Source organism: Ascaphus truei, unplaced genomic scaffold (assembly GCF_040206685.1).
Source record: "Ascaphus truei isolate aAscTru1 unplaced genomic scaffold, aAscTru1.hap1 HAP1_SCAFFOLD_336, whole genome shotgun sequence".
Lineage (NCBI taxonomy): Eukaryota > Metazoa > Chordata > Amphibia > Anura > Ascaphidae > Ascaphus > Ascaphus truei.
This window is the reverse complement of record NW_027456355.1, coordinates 397501-423725: the sequence shown is the minus strand read 5'-3', so window position 1 is coordinate 423725 and position 26225 is coordinate 397501. Positions and strand designations below refer to the sequence as shown.

At 45.3% G+C, this 26225-nt stretch overlaps 1 protein-coding gene and 1 pseudogene across 6 annotated transcripts; both read left to right on the top strand.

Annotated features, from left to right (window-relative positions):
- Positions 1–22818, top strand: LOC142483561 (uncharacterized). Of its 6 annotated transcripts, XR_012797383.1 has the most exons (6): positions 1484–1525; positions 2845–2910; positions 15016–15204; positions 16032–17109; positions 21630–21818; positions 22649–22818. XR_012797383.1 is itself a non-coding variant. In XM_075583580.1 (2 exons), the coding sequence occupies exon 1, from the start codon at positions 19606–19608 to the stop codon at positions 21445–21447; it is 1842 nt and encodes a 613-aa protein (XP_075439695.1). In that variant the 5' UTR covers positions 19269–19605; the 3' UTR covers positions 21448–21818; positions 22649–22818. The 6 variants fall into 6 exon arrangements, 1 of the variants encoding a protein (XP_075439695.1); XR_012797380.1 differs by lacking the exon at positions 1484–1525 and adding an exon at positions 1–66 and having other exon boundaries at positions 15016–17109; XR_012797379.1 differs by having other exon boundaries at positions 15016–17109.
- Positions 22819–23571: 753 nt separating this feature from the next.
- LOC142483562 (uncharacterized) overlaps positions 23572–26225 on the top strand; it is a 10576-nt pseudogene continuing 7922 nt past the window's right edge.

Sequence of the window (26225 nt, the reverse complement as noted above, 5' to 3'; positions counted from 1 at the left end):
CGTTCTCGTGTGGTAACGGGGGAAGGGAGCAGCGCTGATTGAGACGACTCTAGGGAGCGATTCATGGTATGTTTATCAATTTAAACTTTTACATCCTCGTAACCTTTTATAAAACACAGAACAAATGCAAAGAAAGCTGCAGAATGGCCGGTGTGGGGATCAAACCCACGGCCGCGGCATTATTATCCCCACAACTGCGCTATCCAGCAAGCAACTGTATGTAGCAAGCGAGTCAGCGCAGGAGCTGCGGGAAAGTGTTTTACCTAGTATAGAACGGCTGGCTAACCACAGCCATATATAAGTGCCACGCGCGCACGCCGGAGCAAGCGCGCCCACTATATTACGTGCCGTAGTGTATATTTACAGACAGAAAGGAACAAATAACGTTTCCGGGCGGCAGCCCTTCCGTCTGATCGCCCCTCAGTGTTACACAAATATAACAGACAGACATTTATGTAACACTGACATTCGCCCCCACCCACTTGGCGCCAAAACGCCATTAAGCAGACCCCGTTCCAGGTGTGTGGAGGTCTCAAATTAGCCGGTAAGACCACGCGTGTCTGGTTGCCGGTGCTTCCGGGTTGTGACATCACGTGTCACGGCAAGGTCTGCCCCTCATAACGAGCGTCGTTGCCACGGGACCACAGGTGTATCATGCTTGTTACCATGGCAACAAAGGACGCTAGCGCACATTTATATATACAATGTAACAAACATTTAAAAGCCCATAATGAGAAATATAAGAACTGGAACCAAACTACTAGCGAAGAAGCTGGTTAAGGGATAAGAACTGAATAAACAATGTCGTGTGTGTGTGTGTGTGTGTGTGTGTGTGTGTTTGTGTGTGTGTGTAGACCCGGCGTTGCACGTGAGCTAAATTTCCAGCTATGAGGGGGGGGGGGGCAGTGGAGAGGAGGGGGGGACGGACAGTGGACAGGAGGGGGGAGCGGAAGAGGCTCAGTGAGGGGGAGAGAGGCATAGTGATGGGGAGAGAGAGGCTCAGTGAGGGGGAGAGAGAGGCACAGTAAGGGAGAGAAAAAATGATTAAGGCTGTGCCTATAGTGCCGTCGATGGCGACACGATGGGTGACGACGCCGTCGCCACCGGCGAAAGATATGTTTCGCCGGGCGGTGGCAGTGCGGGATTCCGGCAATTTGATTTGTTCAAGTGACGTGACGGCCCTTGAAAAATCTAATTTTGCCGGCTACCAGTTTCCGCAACGGCGATGTCGCTTTGTCGCCGTAGCGGGCACTATAAGTGCACGCGGCGGCAATGCTTCTGTTTTCGGGCGACGTCGCCAGTACTATATGCATGGCCTAAGAATGTAGATTAAATATTTGAAAAATTGTGCTTATGATGGGCTTTATTTTCCTGTTATTTTCCCTGTGCTAATTATTCTGCTCCATACAAAATGTTCCTAATATTTCACTATACTGAGATAAATCCCTTAATTTCCCAGCGTTCTCGTGTGGTAACGGGGGAAAGGAGCAGCGCTGATTGAGACGACTCTAGGGAGCGATTCATGGTATGTTTATCAATTTAAACTTTTACATCCTCGTAACCTTTTATAAAACACAGAACAAATGCAAAGAAAGCTGCAGAATGGCCGGTGTGGGGATCAAACCCACGGCCGCGGCATTATTATCCCCACAACTGCGCTATCCAGCAAGCAAGCAACTGTATGTAACAAGCGAGTCAGCGCAGGAGCTGCGGGAAAGTGTTTTACTCATCACTTAGTGCGTCCCTAGTATAGAACGGCTGGCTAACCACAGCCATATATAAGTGCCATGCGCGCACGCCGGAGCAAGCGCGCCCACTATATTACGTGCCGTAGTGTATATTTACAGACAGAAAGGAACAAATAACGTTTCCGGGCGGCAGCCCTTCCGTCTCATCGCCCCTCAGTGTTACACAAATATAACAGACAGACATTTATGTAACACTGACATTCGCCCCCACCCACTTGGCGCCAAAACGCTATTAAGCAGACCCCGTTCCAGTTGTGTGGAGGTCTCAAATTAGCCGGTAAGACCACGCGTATCTGGTTGCCGGTGCTTCCGGGTTGTGACATCACGTGTCACGGCAAGGTCTGCCCCTCATAACGAGCGTCGTTGCCACGGGACCACAGGTGTATCATGCTTGTTACCATGGCAACAAAGGACGCTAGCGCACATGTATATATATACAATGTAACAGACATTTAAAAGCCCATAATGAGAAATATAAGAACTGGAACCAAACTACTAGTGAAGAAGCTGGTTAAGGGATAAGAACTGAATAAACAATGTCGTGTGTGTGTGTGTGTGTGTGTGTGTGTGTGTGTGTGTGTGTGTGTGTGTGTGTGTGTGTGTGTGTGTAGACCCGGCGTTGCACGTGAGCTAAATTTCCAGCTATGAGGGGGGGGGGGGAGAGGAGGGGGGGACGGACAGTGGACAGGAGGGGGGAGCGGGAGAGGCACAGTGATGGGGAGAGAGAGGCTCAGTAAGGGAGAGAAAAAATGATTAAGGCTGTGCCTATAGTGCCGTCGATGGCGACACGACGGGTGACGACGCCGTCGCCACCGGCGAAAGATATGTTTCGCCGGGCGGTGGCAGTGCGGGATTCCGGCAATTTGATTTGTTCACGTGACAATGTCACTATAAGTGCACGCGGCAGCAATGCTTCTGTTTTCGGCCGACGTCGCCAGTACTATAAGCGCGGCCTAAGAATGTAGATTAAATATGTGAATAATTGTGCTTATGATGGACTTTATTTTCTTGTTATTTTCCCTGTGCTAATTATTCTGCTCCATACAAAATGTTCCTAATATTTCACTATACTGCTATAAATCCCTTAATTTCCCAGCGTTCTCATGTGGTAACGGGGGAAGGGAGCAGCGCTGATTGAGACGACCCTAGGGAGCGATTCATGGTATGTTTATCAATTTAAACTTTTACATCCTCATAATCTTTTATAAAACACAGAACAAATGCAAAGAAAGCTGCAGAATGGCCGGTGTGGGGATCAAACCCACGGCCGCGGCATTGTTATCCCCACAACTGCGCTATCCAGCAAGCAAGCAACTGTATGTAGCAAGCGAGTCAGCGCAGGAGCTGCGGGAAAGTATTTTACTCATCACTTAGGCTGCGGCCACGCTAGCGCTGAGCGTGCTGACCGCGCTGTGCTTGCCGAGTTTAGTTTTCACCCAGGCTTTAAAAAAAAGAAAATGGATAGAAGTGCGGCGCAACTGCGCATGTCCAATGAAAGGCTCCCGGATGACTAGTTCAACATAACTTTATTTGACACACACCAGGGCTACACCAGCATCTCCCCCTCAACACGTTTCACCCTTACGCAGAGGGCTTCGTCTTGGAGTGGGGAGAAGTGGTGACAGCCTCTTAAATACCTAAAAGCCCACGAAAGCGGCATTAAAACTTTAACCCCTTCAGTGCTATATGCCTGTTAGCTAATATCATGCTATTTAAAGTATTTAATGTCTGTGCAGCTCACTATAAACATATTATATGCACAGAGAGCATCTAAATTATATATTCAGACATACACAGTAGCAAAATGATAAGACTATTTGGCAGCACATTCCAGGTATATGAATAAACATAAAAAGCTGTTGCAAACACTGCAAGTGGAATATACTCAACACTAGATTCACAATAACTCAAGTTATATACCGATTAGTCAGTCATACATATAGGGGCTTCCTAATGCTTTATTTAGACATATTTGTGACTTATAGACCAGTGAATCAAGGGAAGGTAGGTGGTAAAGGGAGAGAAACAAGGGTAAAAGGGGGGGGGGGGAGAGAAGGGGGGGAAAAGAGGAGGGGGGGAGGTATGGAAGGGGGGGGGGGGATGAGAAGTGTGAGGGAGGGAAAGAGAGAGGGGGGGGGAGGAGGGGGGAGGGGAGGGGGAAAGGCTAAGGGAGGGACAGTGCAGAGAATAAATCAGAAATACACAATAGACGTTCTGTTCTAAAGAAGACCATAATATGTACATATCTGCATTCCACGTATAACACTCTTATATATCTCTTAAAGAAAACATCGTAGATCCCAATCCACATTAAGTCCACTGGGTTGTAATGTGTTTAATGTGTGGATCCAGTGCGCCTCCCTTTGGTGTGGGAGCTTGATTCTATCCCCTCCCCGAGGGGGGAGGACTACATGTTCTATAGCGCAACAACTGAAATTGTCCACAGAACCCAATGGACAGTTGTTAAAGTGGATTGGGACCGGATGTGTCATGTCTGAATTCTTGATGAGCCTTAAGTGTTCTAGAATGCGAATTTTTAAGGCTCTACTGGTAAGCCCCACATACTGTTTTTTTACATCCGCATTGTAACAAGTATATGACATAATTGGTCTGACATGACATAAAGGTTTTTATCTGATATTTCCGTGTTTCAAGTTTATCAGTGAAATGTTTAACTTTCTTCATTTTGGGACAAATCTTACAGTGCCCACATTTAAATGATCCAATCAATTTTGGAAAGAAAGACAGTTTATTCTGGTTAGTATTAGTAGTTTTCAGCAAACTGGGTGACAGAAGATTCCCTAGCGTAGCTGCTCTACGGAACACTATTTTGGGTCCCACACATGCCATTTTATTTAGTAAAGGGTCTAGTGAAAGTGTGGCCCAATGTTTGCGTATGATGGTTTTAATTGAGTTTGCTTGTTCGCTATAGTTTGTAATAAAGAATGGCGCTTCTGTGTTCTCGGCCTGTGTATCTATCTGGGTACTGTTGGCTGCTATGTTGGTGAGGGTATTCCTATCCATATTCAGTGCATGCTGATATGCCTGATCAAGGTCTGCACCATCGTATCCCCTCGACAGGAGCCTCCTCCTCATCTCTTTCGCCCTGTGGATAAAGGCCTCCAATGTGGAGCAGTTACGGCGAAATCGCAGGAACTGCCCCTTTGGAATGCCCTTAACCAGAGGGCGTGCGTGACAACTGTTATAATGAAGTAATGAGTTCCTGGCATTCTCCTTTCTATAGATGTCTGATTGAATATTATACTCCATATCCACATATAAATTTAAATCTAGAAAGTAAATGTGGTTTTTATTATATGTGTGAGTAAATTTCAAGTTGAGAGTATTGTCTGCCAGGTATTCAAAGAACCTCAAAAGGTCTTCCTCCCCACCACTCCAGATCAAAATCAGGTCGTCAATGTAGCGTTTGTAAAACACCACATGACGCCTGAAGGGATTGGAATCTCCAAACACGTGGGACATCTCCCACCAACCCATGAACAAGTTGGCGTAGGAGGGGGCAAAGGATGTCCCCATAGCTGTCCCACATGTTTGGAGATAATACTGCTGGTCAAAGAAAAAATAATTGTGCGTAAGTGAAAATCTAATACTGTCAAGAATAAAAACTATGTGTGCTGGCGAAAGAGTGGAAAAAAAAGAGACTTTGAAGCGCGCTCAACTTGCCCGCAGCACTCCCCGCGTGAGCTTGCGAAATAGCCAGGACACCCGGCGCTCCTGCTTGGGGAGCTGGTGACGTCACTGCTCTGCTCATACACACACACAAACGCACACACACATACACACACACACATACACACACACACATACACACACACACAAGCACACACACACGCACACGCACACACACATATATATATATATATATATATATACAGTGTTCGACAATCCTATACATTTACACGCCCGGGGCGGGTGGATTTAACCCCTGGGCGAGTAAATATTGGCCCAAGCAGCACACGTGTTTATTTTTTTAAATTTCCCTGCTCGCGCTGAAATTTTCCCGCTCTAGCTGCCTGAAACAAAAAAAAAAAAAAAAACTCCCCCTACCTGACTGCTGATTGGCGCGCGCTCCCAGGCTTTGTGGGCGCGCGGCCAGGCTCTATATGAGCCGGCCCCCAACGTATGGCCATTTTTTCTGGCCGGAGATCTGTTGGAGAGTACGAGCGTAAGTACTCTCCAATCCTCCATCCCCTCTGCTCCTTCCCTGCCTCCTGCAGTTCCCCCTTTCTCCCCCCAAACCCCGATACCCGCGCGTGGCTGGATATGGTAGCGTGGGTGTTCCCCCTTCTCTCCCCGGCCCCCGCTTACCCCAGCTTCCCGCGCGGGGCAGAGGTGTCCCCCCCCTTCTCCCCCCCCCCCCGGCCTCCCCCGATCCCTGGGTGATGGTAGTGGGTGTTCCCCGGCTTCCCGCGATACCCGCGCGGGGCTGGTGATGGTAGTGGGGATGTTCCCCGCGATACCCTTGGGGGGCGGGTGATGGTAGTGGGGGGCTTCCCCACTTACCCCGGCTTCCCGCGATACCCTTGGGGGGCGGGTGATGGTAGTGGGGGTGTTCCCCGCTTACCCCGGCTTCCCGCGCCGCTTCGCCTGATCCCCGCGCGGGGCTGGAGATGGTAGCGGGGGTTTTCCCCCCTTACCTACTTTGTCTCCGCTTCTCCACTGTCCCGTGGCTGTCCGCGCAGGGCGGGAGATGGTCGCGGGGGGGGGGGGGGAGCGAGCGGGTCAGTGGTGGTGCTCGGTCATGCGGCCTTTCCTCTTCTACCCCCTGTCGTGTGTGTGTGTGTGTGTGTGTGTGTGTGTGTGTGCATGTGCATGCATGGGAGAGTGTGTGTATGTGTGTGCATGCATGCATGGGAGAGTGTGTGTGTGTGTGTCACCCCAGTCAGTCACCCCGTCACGGAGGTTATTTGGACTGGGGCGCTCCCTAAATTTTGTGGCTTAAAAAAATGTTGTAACGCCTTACTCTGTTAAAAAATGATAAAATATAAAATATGATTTTGGTGTTTGTGGTGCAAAAGGGTGTGTAGAAAAACATATACTGGCCCTTTTAGTTGATTTTGTGGTTGCTGCTTGACCTTGGAGAAGGGAATCCCGTGTCCTTCTCAGCGTGGCAGTAGTGGTGTGAAGATGGTCAGCGCGAACCTCGTGGACCTCACGGATATAGTGAATCCGGATGCAGTATTAAGACAAGAATAAAAGAATAAAACACGATATTAGTGTATCATGTCCACATTGGGGGATTGGGGGGAAAAAAAGGGGAGGGGGGGAGTGGGAAGGGGGAGTAGGGGGGTGGGGTAGGAGTGGACGGTGGTGGGATGGATGGTGGGTTCCCACTAACTAATCACAGAATACATAGAATATATGGATCCAGTGACTCACACGGGCTTGTGTGGTGTCTCTCCCTCAACGCTGACTGGTGTGGGTAAATACAGACTCATATACTGGAGTCTCAGATATACATTAAACTCACACGGCCTGATGTGAGTCCTTGCCCTCAGAGGGTAATGTCCTGTATGGATGGTGTCCTGTTGTTTCAGCAGAGTTGTCCCCCGATGGGTGTGGTGTGTGAGTGTCTCCTCTCCCCGTATCCCAAATGACCAAAAAGCAATGTGCAAACCAAAAGTCAAAATGAATTAAAAGGTCTTTAATGGGTTAACAGTGAAGACATGTGCATACACTATGCATACATGTTGTGGTGCTTAAAAGGTATAAAACAATATATGACACGATAACACAATGAACTAAACAGTATGTGATGTACTGAAGCAAACACAAAAAAGGACTCTCACACTAAACGAATATACAAAATCACTTGCCCAGCATCATCCGCTCAGAGCACTCCTGCACGATCTCCTCCTCCGTTTTTTGCTCCAACTGGCGCGTCCGGCAGCGGAACCGGAAAGGGGGATCTGAACCGGATGTCCTGCAGTGTGCTGGGTCCCTCTGTCAATGAGCTCCGGCAGGGAACTACGCGTTTCGCAATAAGCTTCGTCAGGTTCCTGCCGGATGCTCATTGTGTGCTGCATTTATAGGTGCCCCCATTAGTTTAATTGGAGAAACACCTGGATTAAGGGCATGGTTTAAATTTAGACGGTTATATCTCTTTATAGGAGCTACCTTTGGTAGCCCCTAATGTCAGGGATAGTGAGATGTGCCTGTAAATATAAATAATGGGTTAGATAAGCATATATTAAAATTAGATAAGCATATATTAAAATAAATCAATACATTATAAAAACTACATTTTAAAAAATACTTAGAGATGATCATTGTATTTGTCCTTAGAAGCATTTTAAGTTTAATAAAAAACGGTGGAAATTGGAATTTGATTGGGGTATTTGTGTGATTTGGAATCTTTTAGTTCCTCCGTGTGCAGTATTTTTAAAACCATTCTCTGTTGGTTAAAATCTTTACATATGTAAAACAATAGTGCCACCATGTGGCTGGATGTGAAAATTACCTCAACACTGTCATAACCTAATGGTAAAAGTTAAGCAATCTTGGTAGTGTGGCACACATCCCTTTAAAGTAACTTAAAAATGTGCCAGAGTGTATTACAGCAAAAAATATATTTATGTGACAAAAGTTATAACGAATTACATATTTGACGGAAAAAATATAATATTATTATTATCAAGATGGTTAAAAAACCTTACTGTTTATAGCCACTACATCTGACATAAGGGTAGAACAACCTAGGCACCCAAAATCTTGGTTTCCTCATTCAGCTATCTAAAATGTACCACTCAATATCTCCGTGTTAGTTAAAAGATATTTCATTTGTAATACAATGCTGCCACCAAGTGGCCGCATATCGAAATTGCTACTTCAAAACCCTAATATTATCTCTACCACACTGTGGATAGTGCGGTATTCAGTTAAGTGTAGAGTCATTGTTTAAAATATATTGCAAAAGTATATTCCAGCGGATGACGAGAGTATATCAAATATGCATGAGCATGGGTTTACACAGACATTTGATATTAGAAAAATACTTGTATAGGTGATTTCGACGCGGAGCTCTCATGTGGTGAAAATGTTCAAAACGTATAGTCCAGATTCTTCATAACTCCTTTCTAACTTCAATTCATGTTGCAGAGGTTGTCGCGATGGTATGCATCATTTCTGGTCCTCAAGGGTTGGTTCGAGGTAGATTCATATTTGGGACGTGCGCCCTATTGGAGATTGGAGAGGAAGTGGATCAGTGTGTGTTAAAACAAAGAGGTAGATGTAAATGAAATTTAATAAAATAAAATAGTAGATGTTATAGAATAGTAGATGTTTATAAAATATTAAAAAATAAAAGTTGTTTAAAAATTGTTTACAAATGGGGGATTTGGAGCAGATTGATGGGTGTTCAGAGAAAGGCTGCAATGTCTATCTCTACATTGAGGCCTGTGGGTACCAGGCTTTTCAATTTGTAGATCCAAAACGTTTCTTTTCTTGATAGAGATGTCAGTCTGTCGCCTCCCCTCCAATGTGGGGGGACTACTTCAATGCCCCTAAATTCAAGGCCCGACGGATCTCCTTGGTGATGTACACTGGCGACACATTTAATTGCACTGCGGCCAGATCCGCAAGCCGGGAGATTTCCCGGCTTGCTAGTGGCCGCCCCTCGGCGTGCCGCGCGTCATAGACGCGCGGTCACGCGTCTTCGGGAGCGTGCGCCCCCTGCACGCGCGTCCAGGGGCTCCCCGAGGGAGCCCTGGTGTCCCGCGATCGCGGGACAGCGGCAGGGGGTTCCGGGGGACCCGGCGGACCCGGCAGCGGGAGGGAGAGCGCCCCGATCGGAGGGCGCTCTTCCGCTGCTTCGGCGCGCGCCCGTCACACTCGGGCGCGCGCCAGGCTACTGCTGCGGCACAGAACGGGCAAATGCTCGAATAAACTGTGCCGCAGCAGTAGTGCGAAATGCTTAGAGACACTATGTGTCATTAGTTTCCGTCTGATATTCCCTAGGTGTTCCAAAATACGCACCCGCAGGGGTCGACTGGTGCGCCCTACATATTAGAGTCCACAGGGGCAGTTTAAAAGGTAGACTACGAATTCTGATTTGCAATTAATGAAGCTGCCGGTTTTGAACTGTTCTCCTGTTGTATTAGAGCTGAACTGAATTGTTTCCTTACTTCCCTGTTTGCATGCTTTGCATGTATTACATCTATGGAAACCTTTGGCTGTTTGTAGCCAGTTTGAGTCCTGGCCTGTTGTTCTATTCTCCATTCTAAAGAGGCTTGGTGCTAACTTTCTTTTGATGTTATCTGCCCTTTTATAGATGACTTTCGGTTTTTCTGGGAGGTACTCTTTCAGGGTGGGGTCTCCCTGTAGGAGATGCCAGTGTTTATTCAGGATCTGTTGTATGCTTCCTGCATCCTGACTAAACTGTGTTAAGAAAGCGATGCTGAACTCTTCTTTGGGCTTAGGTGGATTAGTTTTAAGGATTTCACTACGTTCGAGCTCCCCTACTTTTCTCTTATTGCTATATCCATCTTATCGTTATCATAGTTTTTAGCAATGAAACGCTTCTTAAGAATATTGGATTGTTCCCTATAAATATGGTCATCGCTACAGTTTCTCCTAATTCGACGAAACTGTCCTGGGGGTATGTTCTTTAACCATTTTTTGTGGTGGCAGCTAGTGTTAAGTAGGTAGTTGTTACAGTCCACTTTTTTGAAGAAAGTTTTAGTCTTTAGTTTGGTGTCTTCTATGTAAATAGTAAGGTCTAAGAAGTCTACCGTGTTATTTCCTATGCAAGTTGTAAAAGCCAAGTTCCTCTCATTAGTATTAATATAGTTTAAGAAATGGTTCAAGTTTTCACTACTACCTTTCCAGATGAAAAACACATCATCGATGTATCTTCGCCATAGCACGAGATCCGCACCAAATTCATGCTCTGACCAGATGGTATCAGTCTCCCAATTGTCCATGAACAGATTGGCATAACTTGGTGCGAATTTCGTACTCATCGCTGTGCCACATTTTTGTAGGAAATATGTTCCATCAAATTTAAAAAGGTTATGCTTCAGAATAAAATTGATACTTTCTAAAATGAAGCGTCTTTGTTCTATTTTAACAGTTGGGTCTTTTGTTAATGTCCTATTGATGGCTTCAATTCCATCGTCGTGTTTTATGGATGTGTATAATGAAGTTACATCACAAGTGCAGATTTTGTAGTCATCTTGCCAAATTACCTGTTCTAATACATTAAGAATTTGCGTGGTATCTCTTAGATAGGACCGCATCTCCGCAACATATGGTTGTAGAAAACCATCTATATATTCCGATAGTCGCGACGTGAGTGAGCCTATCCCAGAGATGATGGGTCTCCCTGGTGGTGCTTTAATATCCTTATGTATTTTGGGTAAAAAATAAAATATCGGCATAACTGGGAATTTTATATTTAAATAGTCGTATTCTTTTTCATTTAGGACTCCTGTTGTACTGCCTTTGTCTAGTAGGGTGAGGAATTCTATACAGAATTCTTTATGCGGATTCGTCTTAAGACGTGCATAGGTGATGTCGTCAGATAATATCCTCTCTGCTTCTCCCTTATAATATTCAGTGTCCATAATGACAACCCCCCCCCCCCTTTGTCTGCTTGTTTGAATATGATATCCTTATCTTTCTCTAAGTTTTGCAAAGCGATTTTCTCTTTTAGTGTTAAATTGTTCTTCGTTATCTTTGTCGTACCTGAGGTCAGTTTGTCAAAGTCTTCCTGGATTTTTTGGTGGAACACTTCTAGATTATGGCCTTTTGCCCAGCTAGGATAGAATTTGGACTTGTTTTTAAGATTTGAATGTTTAAAATCACTCTCTATGTTTATGTTCGTATCATTACTTACTATCTCCCTAGTTTGTGCGTCTTTGGAAAGAATTTTTTTTTTAAGCGTAAGCTGTCTGATGTATTTGTGTGCGTCTATATACAGATTAAAACTATTCGCCTTAGCAACTGGCGCGAAATTCAGCCCCTTTTTTATAAGCTTACATTCATCTATGTTGAGTTCTTTTTTACTTAGATTAAATATACACTGGCGACACACTTTATTCGAGCTCGGCTAGTCCCACGAATTTGGGTATACCCGGGTGTATTGAGGTTTGTGACTGTTTTCTGCCCGAGTGCATTGAGTTATTTTCCAGCAGGGATTGAATCATTTTATTCCCGCTGGCTGCAATACTGAACAGTACATATATATATACTGCATTACAATTCATGAATTTATGTCATCTGGTAGACACGCGAAGCATTGCAGCCTATTAAATCCTAATCATTATCATTTAACAGATCAGCCGCCCATCAGCCAGGCATGAACCCAGGCTGGGAAGGCAAATGCAACGGGGCTTGTCAGAGGTGAGGAGCGGCGCATTCCAGGTATCTGCCAGGTACATACCGGGTATTTGCTCGAATAAAGTGTGTCGGTGCAGTATTGTTTACATCGCTGCTCTTTTCCTGTGTCCTTCTTCCTCCCCGCTTTCCTCGTGTGGTCTTTTTCTGAGTTTTGTGTTTGGTGTTTCTATTTCTTTCTGTTCTTCTACCACTAGAGTGCGATTCTGGGTGGCTATTGGTGGTGGTTTTGCTACTTGGGCCTGTTCTAAAAAATGACCTGTATGTGGTCTGGGTGATCGTTGTTCTCTCACGTGACCTTGCTCCTTATCATGTCTTTCTCTGTATGTTTGCCTCTGTTCCCTGTAAGGTGATTTGCGTTCCCGTCTTGGGCTCTGGTCCCTATATTGTTTGTGGGGTGACCGGTAGTGTCTCCTTTGGCTTTCTTCTCTCTCATAGCGTCTCTCTCTGTATTCCCGATTTGACCCATAGTGTTTGTAAGGTGATCTGTGGTCCCTATCTCTGCTCCTTTCTTTCTCATACCTGTTATCACGGCGTTCAAGTGGTGATCTAGTTCTGTAGTTATATGTTGTTGGCTTAGCAGTGTGATACCTTTCGTGATACTCTTTTGCTTTAGAATAGTATTTATTGTCCTGCCAATGTTCTTCTCTGTCTCTATCATTTTTCTTTGCCTCGTCCCTTTTGTGGCTTCCTGTGTCTTCAATAGTGTGCGTTTTAGTTTCTTTATTCTCTCTAGGGGTTTCTAGGGCACCCGCCTCCTGCCTTCTTGGTGGAATTTGTCTAGCCTCTTTATTAAATGATACATTCTTATTGTTTTCATATTTGGGATAGTTCTTATGCCTCTCTGGATTCGTTGGATAGCTTAATGTGTTGGATCTTGAATTCTGGTTTTTATTACTATCTTCTCTACTCCTATATTCGAACATTTTCCTATCCCTTGGGGTGCTAGGTGGGACTAGTGAGATCCGTTGCCATTTGGGGTTTGACCCCACTACATAATCTTCCTCGTCTCGTCTGAATTTTTTGTTCTTTGACTCTATCAGGTTTTTTTCTATGGCGTCTATTTCATCCGCTAGTTTTCTGTCCCTACTTATGAAGGTGGGATTATCTATAGAGGTTTCTAATCTTTTCTGAATTAGTGTGACTTCTCGGTCAATTTCTATTAGTGTCTTTGTATGGTGTTTAATGATAAGTTTCATTAAAGTGAATGAACAGGCATCCATAGCTTCCTCCCATTGTACATTGTATTCTACATCTGCTAATTCAAAGGATGATTTTTTATCAAACCGTAAACCCCTAGGAATACGTTTGATGTCAATGTATTTTTCTAGGTAGACTTTGTCCCAGACCTTTTTGGTCTCCTTCTTAAGTAAATTCTCTAGTTTATCGAATTCATTATTTATTGTTTCTAAGTCTCCCATTTCCGCTGACTCAATTTCTCTCATTTTGTTCTCTATGTTGTTACTTCTAAAAATTCTTTTTGTGAAAACACTCTCCTTGATTTCGACCATATCTTCTATCTCTATGGTTGCTACTTCCATGTTGAGATTTCTAATGTGGGGTGCTGCCACCAGGATGGGATTAGAGAAGTCTGGAGGTTATTTGGACTGGGGCGCTCCCTAAATTTTGTGGCTTAAAAAGTTGTTGTAACGCCTTACTCTGTTAAAAAATGATAAAATATAAAATATGATTTTGGTGTTTGTGGTGCAAAAGGGTGTGTAGAAAAACATATACTGGCCCTTTTAGTTGATTTTGTGGTTGCTGCTTGACCTTGGAGAAGGGAATCCCGTGTCCTTCTCAGCGTGGCAGTAGTGGTGTGAAGATGGTCAGCGCGAACCTCGTGGACTTCACGGATATAGTGGATCCGGATGCAGTATTAAGACAAGAATAAAAGAATAAAACACGATATTAGTGTATCATGTCCACATTGGGGGATTGGGGGAAAAAAAAGGGGAGGGGGGGAGTGGGAAGGGGGAGTAGAGGGGTGGGGTAGGAGTGGACGGTTGTGGGATGGATGGTGGGTTCCCACTAACTAATCACAGAATGCATAGAATATATGGATCCAGTGACTCACACGGGCTTGTGTGGTGTCTCTCCCTCAACGCTGACTGGTGTGGGTAAATACAGACTCATATACTGGAGTCTCAGATATACATTAAACTCACACGGCCTGATGTGAGTCCTTGCCCTCAGAGGGTAATGTCCTGTATGGATGGTGTCCTGTTGTTTCAGCAGAGTTGTCCCCCGATGGGTGTGGTGTGTGAGTGTCTCCTCTCCCCGTATCCCAAATGACCAAAAAGCAATGTGCAAACCAAAAGTCAAAATGAATTAAAAGGTCTTTAATGGGTTAACAGTGAAGACATGTGCATACACTATGCATACATGTTGTGGTGCTTAAAAGGTATAAAACAATATATGACACGATAACACAATGTGATGTACTGAAGCAAACACAAAAAAGGACTCTCACACTAAACGAATATACGGGAATATAAGGGAATATCAGACGGAAACTAATGACACATAGTGTCTCTAAGCATTTCGCACTACATCACCAAGGAGATCCGTCGGGCCTTGAATTTAGGGGCATTGAAGTAGTCCCCCCACATTGGAGGGGAGGCGACAGACTGACATCTCTATCAAGAAAAAAAACGTTTTGGATCTACAAATTGAAAAGCCTGGTACCCACAGGCCTCAATGTAGAGATAGACATTGCAGCCTTTCTCTGAACACCCATCAATCTGCTCCAAATCCCCCATTTGTAAACAATTTTTAAACAACTTTTATTTTTTAATATTTTATAAACATCTACTATTCTATAACATCTACTATTTTATTTTATTAAATTTCATTTACATCTACCTCTTTGTTTTAACACACACTGATCCACTTCCTCTCCAATCTCCAATAGGGCGCACGTCCCAAATATGAATCTACCTCGAACCAACCCTTGAGGACCAGAAATGATGCATACCATCGCGACAACCTCTGCAACATGAATTGAAGTTAGAAAGGAGTTATGAAGAATCTGGACTATACGTTTTGAACATTTTGAACTTTTTCACCACATGAGAGCTCCGCGTCGAAATCACCTATACAAGTATTTTTCTAATATCAAATGTCTGTGTAAACCCATGCTCATGCATATTTGATATACTCTCGTCATCCGCTGGAATATACTTTTGCAATATATTTTAAACAATGACTCTACACTTAACTGAATACCGCACTATCCACAGTGTGGTAGAGATAATATTAGGGTTTTGAAGTAGCAATTTCGATATGCGGCCACTTGGTGGCAGCATTTGAAATATCTTTTAACTAACACGGAGATATTGAGTGGTACATTTTAGATAGCTGAATGAGGAAACCAAGATTTTGGGTGCCTAGGTTGTTCTACCCTTATGTCAGATGTAGTGGCTATAAACAGTAAGGTTTTTTAACCATCTTGATAATAATATTATATTTTTTCCGTCAAATATGTAATTCGTTATAACTTTTGTCACATAAATATATTTTTTGCTGTAATACACTCTGGCACATTTTTAAGTTACTTTAAAGGGATGTGTGCCACACTACCAAGATTGCTTAACTTTTACCATTAGGTTATGACAGTGTTGAGGTAATTTTCACATCCAGCCACATGGTGGCACTATTGTATTACATATGTAAAGATTTTAACCAACAGAGAATGGTTTTAAAAATACTGCACACGGAGGAACTAAAAGATTCCAAATCACACAAATACCCCAATCAAATTCCAATTTCCACCGTTTTTTATTAAACTTAAAATGCTTCTAAGGACAAATACAATGATCATCTCTAAGTATTTTTTAAAATGTAGTTTTTATAATGTATTGATTTATTTTAATATATGCTTATCTAATTTTAATATATGCTTATCTAACCCATTATTTATATTTACAGGCACATCTCACTATCCCTGACATTAGGGGCTTCCAAAGGTAGCTCCTATAAAGAGATATAACCGTCTAAATTTAAACCATGCCCTTAATCCAGGTGTTTCTCCAATTAAACTAATGGGGGCACCTATAAATGCAGCACACAATGAGCATCCGGCAGGAACCTGACGAAGCTTATTGCGAAACGCGTAGTTCCCTGCCGGAGCTCATTGACAGAGGGACCCAGCACACTGCAGGACATCCGGTTTAGATCCCCCTTTCCGGTTCCGCTGCCGGACGCGTCAGTTGGAGCAAAAAACGGAGGAGGAGATCGTGCAGGAGTGCTCTGAGCGGATGATGCTGGGCAAGTGATTTTGTATATTCGTTTAGTGTGAGAGTCCTTTTTTGTGTTTGCTTCAGTACATCACATACTGTTTAGTTCGTTGTGTTATCGTGTCATATTGTTTTATACCTTTTAAGCACCACAACATGTATGCATAGTGTATGCACATGTCTTCACTGTTAACCCATTAAAGACCTTTTAATTCATTTTGACTTTTGGTTTGCACATTGCTTTTTGGTCATTTGGGATACGGGGAGAGGAGACACTCACACACCACACCCATCGGGGGACAACTCTGCTGAAACAACAGGACACCATCCATACAGGACATTACCCTCTGAGGGCAAGGACTCACATCAGGCCGTGTGAGTTTAATGTATATCTGAGACTCCAGTATATGAGTCTGTATTTACCCACACCAGTCAGCGTTGAGGGAGAGACACCACACAAGCCCGTGTGAGTCACTGGATCCATATATTCTATGTATTCTGTGATTAGTTAGTGGGAACCCACCATCCATCCCACCACCGTCCACTCCTACCCCACCCCCCTACTCCCCCTTCCCACTCCCCCCCTCCCCTTTTTTTCCCCCCAATCCCCCAATGTGGACATGATACACTAATATCGTGTTTTATTCTTTTATTCTTGTCTTAATACTGCATCCGGATCCACTATATCCGTGAGGTCCACGAGGTTCGCGCTGACCATCTTCACACCACTACTGCCACGCTGAGAAGGACACGGGATTCCCTTCTCCAAGGTCAAGCAGCAACCACAAAATCAACTAAAAGGGCCAGTATATGTTTTTCTACACACCCTTTTGCACCACAAACACCAAAATCATATTTTATATTTTATCATTTTTTAACAGAGTAAGGCGTTACAACAACTTTTTAAGCCACAAAATTTAGGGAGCGCCCCAGTCCAAATAACCTCCAGACTTCTCTAATCCTATCCTGGTGGCAGCACCCCACATTAGAAATCTCAACATGGAAGTAGCAACCATAGAGATAGAAGATATGGTCGAAATCAAGGAGAGTGTTTTCACAAAAAGAATTTTTAGAAGTAACAACATAGAGAACAAAATGAGAGAAATTGAGTCAGCGGAAATGGGAGACTTAGAAACAATAAATAATGAATTCGATAAACTAGAGAATTTACTTAAGAAGGAGACCAAAAAGGTCTGGGACAAAGTCTACCTAGAAAAATACATTGACATCAAACGTATTCCTAGGGGTTTACGGTTTGATAAAAAATCATCCTTTGAATTAGCAGATGTAGAATACAATGTACAATGGGAGGAAGCTATGGATGCCTGTTCATTCACTTTAATGAAACTTATCATTAAACACCATACAAAGACACTAATAGAAATTGACCGAGAAGTCACACTAATTCAGAAAAGATTAGAAACCTCTATAGATAATCCCACCTTCATAAGTAGGGACAGAAAACTAGCGGATGAAATAGACGCCATAGAAAAAAACCTGATAGAGTCAAAGAACAAAAAATTCAGACGAGACGAGGAAGATTATGTAGTGGGGACAAACCCCAAATGGCAACGGGTCTCACTAGTCCCACCTAGCACCCCAAGGGATAGGAAAATGTTCAAATATAGGAGTAGAGAAGATAGTAATAAAAACCAGAATTCAAGATCCAACACATTAAGCTATCCAACGAATCCAGAGAGGCATAAGAACTATCCCAAATATGAAAACAATAAGAATGTATCATTTAATAAAGAGGCTAGACAAATTCCACCAAGAAGGCAGGAGGCGGGTGTCCTAGAAACCCCTAGAGAGAATAAAGAAACTAAAACGCACACTATTGAAGACACAGGAAGCCACAAAAGGGACGAGGCAAAGAAAAATGATAGAAACAGGGAAGAACATTGGCAGGACAATAAATACTATTCTAAAGCAAAAGAGTATCACGAAAGGTATCACACTGCTAAGCCAACAACATATAACTACAGAACTAGATCACCACTTGAACGTGATAGCAGGTATGAGAAAGAAAGGAGCAGAGATAGGGACCACAGATCACCTTACAAACACTATGGGTCAAATCGGGAATACAGAGAGAGACGCTATGAGAGAGAAGAAAGCCAAAGGAGACACTACCGGTCACCCCACAAACAATATAGGGACCAGAGCCCAAGACGGGAACGCAAATCACCTTACAGGGAACAGAGGCAAACATACAGAGAAAGACATGATAAGGAGCAAGGTCACGTGAGAGAACAACGATCACCCAGACCACATACAGGTCATTTTTTAGAACAGGCCCAAGTAGCAAAACCACCACCAATAGCCACCCAGAATCGCACTCTAGTGGTAGAAGAACAGAAAGAAATAGAAACACCAAACACAAAACTCAGAAAAAGACCACACGAGGAAAGCGGGGAGGAAGAAGGACACAGGAAAAGAGCAGCGATGTAAACAATATATTTAATCTAAGTAAAAAAGAACTCAACATAGATGAATGTAAGCTTATAAAAAAGGGGCTGAATTTCGCGCCAGTTGCTAAGGCGAATAGTTTTAATCTGTATATACAGCAGCGGCAGCTCTTATTCGAGCAAATGCCGCTGGCTGTATGAGGCTGGGAAGCGGGGAGCCGCGGCGCGTGGCGGCGCACTGTGACGTCACAGTCACATGCGCGCCCGGCTTCCCCGTCTTCCCCAGGCTTCCCCGACACCCCTGGAGATGAAATTAAGGTAAGCGGGGGTGCGGGGAAGCAGAGGGGCATGACAGAAGCCGGGTTCGGGGTCCAGAAGGGGGGGTAATTGCGCGCGATGTGGAGGGGGGGTGCGTGGGGGAAACGAGGCAGCGCGCATTTTTTACTGGCGGCAGCTGGGGTAGATCCCGGCATGCCGCCGGCATTTACTTTAATAAAGTATGTCGCTACTGTAGACGCACACAAATACATCAGACAGCTTACGCTTAAAAAAAAAATTCTTTCCAAAGACGCACAAACTAGGGAGATAGTAAGTAATGATACGAACATAAACATAGAGAGTGATTTTAAACATTCAAATCTTAAAAACAAGTCCAAATTCTATCCTAGCTGGGCAAAAGGCCATAATCTAGAAGTGTTCCACCAAAAAATCCAGGAAGACTTTGACAAACTGACCTCAGGTACGACAAAGATAACGAAGAACAATTTAACACTAAAAGAGAAAATCGCTTTGCAAAACTTAGAGAAAGATAAGGATATCATATTCAAACAAGCAGACAAAGGGGGGGGGGTTGTCATTATGGACACTGAATATTATAAGGGAGAAGCAGAGAGGATATTATCTGACGACATCACCTATGCACGTCTTAAGACGAATCCGCATAAAGAATTCTGTATAGAATTCCTCACCCTACTAGACAAAGGCAGTACAACAGGAGTCCTAAATGAAAAAGAATACGACTATTTAAATATAAAATTCCCAGTTATGCCGATATTTTATTTTTTACCCAAAATACATAAGGATATTAAAGCACCACCAGGGAGACCCATCATCTCTGGGATAGGCTCACTCACGTCGCGACTATCGGAATATATAGATGGTTTTCTACAACCATATGTTGCGGAGATGCGGTCCTATCTAAGAGATACCACGCAAATTCTTAATGTATTAGAACAGGTAATTTGGCAAGATGACTACAAAATCTGCACTTGTGATGTAACTTCATTATACACATCCATAAAACACGACGATGGAATTGAAGCCATCAATAGGACATTAACAAAAGACCCAACTGTTAAAATAGAACAAAGACGCTTCATTTTAGAAAGTATCAATTTTATTCTGAAGCATAACCTTTTTAAATTTGATGGAACATATTTCCTACAAAAATGTGGCACAGCGATGAGTACGAAATTCGCACCAAGTTATGCCAATCTGTTCATGGACAATTGGGAGACTGATACCATCTGGTCAGAGCATGAATTTGGTGCGGATCTCGTGCTATGGCGAAGATACATCGATGATGTGTTTTTCATCTGGAAAGGTAGTAGTGAAAACTTGAACCATTTCTTAAACTATATTAATACTAATGAGAGGAACTTGGCTTTTACAACTTGCATAGGAAATAACACGGTAGACTTCTTAGACCTTACTATTTACATAGAAGACACCAAACTAAAGACTAAAACTTTCTTCAAAAAAGTGGACTGTAACAACTACCTACTTAACACTAGCTGCCACCACAAAAAATGGTTAAAGAACATACCCCCAGGACAGTTTCGTCGAATTAGGAGAAACTGTAGCGATGACCATATTTATAGGGAACAATCCAATATTCTTAAGAAGCGTTTCATTGCTAAAAACTATGATAACGATAAGATGGATATAGCAATAAGAGAAGTAGGGGAGCTCGAACGTATTGAAATCCTTAAAACTAATCCACCTAAACCCAAAGAAGAGTTCAGCATCGCTTTCTTAACACAGTTTAGTCAGGATGCAGGAAGCATACAACAGATCCTGAATAAACACTGGCATCTCCTACAGGGAGACCCCACCCTGAAAGAGTACCTCCCAGAAAAACCGAAAGTCATCTATAAAAGGGCAGATAACATCAAAAGAAAGTTAGCACCAAGCCTCTTTAGAATGGAGAATAGAACAACAGGCCAGGACTCAAACTGGCTACAAACAGCCAAAGGTTTCCATAGATGTAATACATGCAAAGCATGCAAACAGGGAAGTAAGGAAAAAATTCAGTTCAGCTCTAATACAACAGGAGAACAGTTCAAAACCGGCAGCTTCATTAATTGCAAATCAGAATTCGTAGTCTACCTTTTAAACTGCCCCTGTGGACTCCAATATGTAGGGCGCACCAGTCGACCCCTGCGGGTGCGTATTTTGGAACACCTAGGGAATATCAGACGGAAACTAATGACACATAGTGTCTCTAAGCATTTCGCACTACATCACCAAGGAGATCCGTCGGGCCTTGAATTTAGGGGCATTGAAGTAGTCCCCCCACATTGGAGGGGAGGCGACAGACTGACATCTCTATCAAGAAAAGAAACGTTTTGGATCTACAAATTGAAAAGCCTGGTACCCACAGGCCTCAATGTAGAGATAGACATTGCAGCCTTTCTCTGAACACCCATCAATCTGCTCCAAATCCCCCATTTGTAAACAATTTTTAAACAACTTTTATTTTTTAATATTTTATAAACATCTACTATTCTATAACATCTACTATTTTATTTTATTAAATTTCATTTACATCTACCTCTTTGTTTTAACACACACTGATCCACTTCCTCTCCAATCTCCAATAGGGCGCACGTCCCAAATATGAATCTACCTCGAACCAACCCTTGAGGACCAGAAATGATGCATACCATCGCGACAACCTCTGCAACATGAATTGAAGTTAGAAAGGAGTTATGAAGAATCTGGACTATACGTTTTGAACATTTTGAACTTTTTCACCACATGAGAGCTCCGCGTCGAAATCACCTATACAAGTGTTTTTCTAATATCAAATGTCTGTGTAAACCCATGCTCATGCATATTTGATATACTCTCGTCATCCGCTGGAATATACTTTTGCAATATATTTTAAACAATGACTCTACACTTAACTGAATACCGCACTATCCACAGTGTGGTAGAGATAATATTAGGGTTTTGAAGTAGCAATTTCGATATGCGGCCACTTGGTGGCAGCATTTGAAATATCTTTTAACTAACACGGAGATATTGAGTGGTACATTTTAGATAGCTGAATGAGGAAACCAAGATTTTGAGTGCCTAGGTTGTTCTACCCTTATGTCAGATGTAGTGGCTATAAACAGTAAGGTTTTTTAACCATCTTGATAATAATAATATTATATTTTTTCCGTCAAATATGTAATTCGTTATAACTTTTGTCACATAAATATATTTTTTGCTGTAATACACTCTGGCACATTTTTAAGTTACTTTAAAGGGATGTGTGCCACACTACCAAGATTGCTTAACTTTTACCATTAGGTTATGACAGTGTTGAGGTAATTTTCACATCCAGCCACATGGTGGCACTATTGTTTTACATATGTAAAGATTTTAACCAACAGAGAATGGTTTTAAAAATACTGCACACGGAGGAACTAAAAGATTCCAAATCACACAAATACCCCAATCAAATTCCAATTTCCACCGTTTTTTATTAAACTTAAAATGCTTCTAAGGACAAATACAATGATCATCTCTAAGTATTTTTTAAAATGTAGTTTTTATAATGTATTGATTTATTTTAATATATGCTTATCTAATTTTAATATATGCTTATCTAACCCATTATTTATATTTACAGGCACATCTCACTATCCCTGACATTAGGGGCTTCCAAAGGTAGCTCCTATAAAGAGATATAACCGTCTAAATTTAAACCATGCCCTTAATCCAGGTGTTTCTCCAATTAAACTAATGGGGGCACCTATAAATGCAGCACACAATGAGCATCCGGCAGGAACCTGACAAAGCTTATTGCAAAACGCGTAGTTCCCTGCCGGAGCTCATTGACAGAGGGACCCAGCACACTGCAGGACATCCGGTTCAGATCCCCCTTTCCGGTTCCGCTGCCGGATGGAGCAAAAAACGGAGGAGGAGATCGTGCAGGAGTGCTCTGAGCGGATGATGCTGGGCAAGTGATTTTGTATATTCGTTTAGTGTGAGAGTCCTTTTTTGTGTTTGCTTCAGTACATCACATACAGCAGCGGCAGCTCTTATTCGAGCAAAAGCCGCTGGCTGTATGTGGCTGGGAAGCGGGTAGCCGCGGCGCGTGGCGGCGCACTGTGACGTCACAGTCACACGCGCGCCCGGCTTCCCCGTCTTCCCCGGCTTCCCCAGGCTTCCCCGACACCCCTGGACATCAAATTAAGGTAAGCGGGGGTGCGGGGAAGCAGAGGGGCAGAGCAGAAGCCGGGCTCGGGGTCCGGAAGCATAGTAAATTGCGCGCGAGTTGGAGGGGGGGTGCGTGGGGGAAACGCGGCGGCGCGCGGTTATAACTGGCGGCAGCTGGGGTAGATCCCGGCATGCCGTCGGCATTCAGTGCGATAAAGTATGTCGCTACTGTACTGTTTAGTTCATTGTGTTATCGTGTCATATATTGTTTTATACCTTTTAAGCACCACAACATGTATGCATAGTGTATGCACATGTCTTCACTGTTAACCCATTAAAGACCTTTTAATTCATTTTGACTTTTGGTTTGCACATTGCTTTTTGGTCATTTGGGATACGGGGAGAGGAGACACTCACACACCACACCCATCGGGGGACAACTCTGCTGAAACAACAGGACACCATCCATACAGGACATTACCCTCTGAGGGCAAGGACTCACATCAGGCCGTGTGAGTTTAATGTATATCTGAGACTCCAGTATATGAGTCTGTATTTACCCACACCAGTCAGCGTTGAGGGAGAGTCACCACACAAGCCCGTGTGAGTCACTGGATCCATATATTCTATGTATTCTGTGATTAGTTAGTGGGAACCCACCATCCATCCCACCACCGTCCACTCCTACCCCACCCCCCTACTCCCCCTTCCCACTCCCCCCTCCCCTTTTTTTCCCCCCAATCCCCCAATGTGGACATGATACACTAATATCGTGTTTTATTCTTTTATTCTAGTCACCCCGTCACCCCAGTCAGTCACCCCGTCACCCCCCCCCAGTCAGCCACCCCCCCCAGTCAGTCACCCCCCCCCTGAGTCCGTCATGCCTCCCCCCCCCAGTCAGTCATGCCTCCCCACCCCCAGTCAGGCCACCCCCCCCAGTCAGTCACCCCCGCCCCAGTCAGTCACCCACCCTCTCTCTCTCTCTGTGTATCACCCACCCTCTGTGTGTGTCACCCACCGTTTCTCCCCTCTGTGTCTCCCCCCTCTGTCTCTCCACTCTCTCTCCCCCCCACACTCTCTCTCACCCCCACACTCTCTCTCTCACCCCCACACTCTCTCTCCCCCCCACACTCTCTCTCCCCCCCACACTCTCTCTCCCCCCCACACTCTCTCTCCCCCCCACACTCTCTCTCCCAGCCACACTCTCTCCCCCCCACACTCTCTCTCCCCCCCACACTCTCTCTCTCCCCCCCACACTCTCTCTCTCTCCCCCCACACTCTCTCTCTCTCCCCCCACACTCTCTCTCTCTCCCCCCACACTCTCTCTCTCTCCCACCACACTCTCTCTCTCTCCCCCCCACACTCTCTCCCCCCCACTCTCTCTCTCTCCCCCCCACTCTCTCTCTCTCCCCCCCACACTCTCTCTCTCCCCCCCACACTCTCTCTCCCCCCCACACTCTCTCTCTCCCCCCACACTCGTCTCCCCCCCACACTCTCTCTCCCCCCCACACTCTCTCTCCCCCCCACACTCTCTCTCTCTCTCCCCCACACTCTCTCTCTCTCCCCCCCACTCTCTCCCCCCCACACTCTCTCCCCCTCACACTCTCTCCCTCTCCCCCCACACTCCCTCCCTCTCCCCCCCACACTCTCTCTCTCCCCCCCACACTCTCTCTCCCCCCCACACTCTCTCCCTCTCCCTCCCACACTCACTCCCTCTCCCCCCCACACTCTCTCTCTCCCCCCCACACTCTCTCTCTCCCCCCCCACACTCTCTCTCTCCCCCTCACACTCTCTCCCTCTCCCCCCCACACTCTCTCCCCCCCACACTCTCTCCCCCCCACACTGTCTCCCCCCCACACTCTCTCCCCCCACACTCTCTCCCCCCCACACTCTCTCCCCCCCCACACTCTCTCCCCCCCCACACTCTCTCCCCACCCACACTCTCTCTCCCACACTCTCTCTCTCCCCCACACACTCTCTCTCCCCCACACTCTCTCTCTCTCCCCCACACACTCTCTCTCTCTCTCCCCCACACACTCTCTCTCTCGCTCTCTCGCTCTCTCTCTCCCACGCGCGCTCTCCCACGCGCTCTCTCCCCCCCACACTCTCTCTCTCCCCCACACACTCTCTCTCTCCCCCACACACTCTCTCTCTCTCCCCCACACACTCTCTCTCCCCCACACTCTCTCTCTCCCCCGCACACTCTCTCTCTCCCCCCACACTTTCTCTCTCCCCCCCACACTTTCTCTCTCCCCCACACTCTCTCCCCCACACTCGCTCTCTCTCCCCCACACTCGCTCTCTCTCCCCCACACTCTCTCTCGCTCTCTCTCTCCCACGCGCGCTCTCTCCCACGCGCGCTCTCTCTCCCACGCGCGCTCTCTCTCCCACGCGCTCTCTCTCTCCCACGCTCTCTCCCCCACGCTCTCTCTCTCTCCCCCACACACTCTCTCTCTCTCCCCCACACTCTCTCTCTCTCTCCCCCACACTCTCTCTCTCTCTCCCGCACACACTCTCTCTCCCCCACACTCTCTCTCCCCCACACTCTCTCCCCCACACTCTCTCTCTCCCCCACACTCTCTCTCTCTCCCCCACACTCTCTCTCTCCCCCACACTCTCTCTCTCTCCCCCCACACTCTCTCTCTCTCCCCCCACACTCTCTCTCTCTCTCCCCCACACTCTCTCTCTCTCCCCCACACTCTCTCTCTCTCCCCCACACTCTCTCTCTCTCCCCCACACTCTCTCTCTCTCCCCCACACTCTCTCTCTCCCCCACACTCTCTCTCTCTCCCCAACACTCTCTCTTTCCCCCACACTCTCTCTCTCCCCCACACTCTCTCTCTCCCCCACACTCTCTCTCTCCCCCACACTCTCTCTCTCCCCCACTCTCTCTCTCTCTCCCACACTCTCTCTCTCTCGCCCCCACACTCTCTCTCGCCCCCACGCTCTCTCTCTCACCCACACTCTCTCTCTCTCAACCACACTCTCTCTCTCACCCACACTCTCTCTCTCACCCACACTCTCTCTCCCCCACACTCTCTCCCCCCCA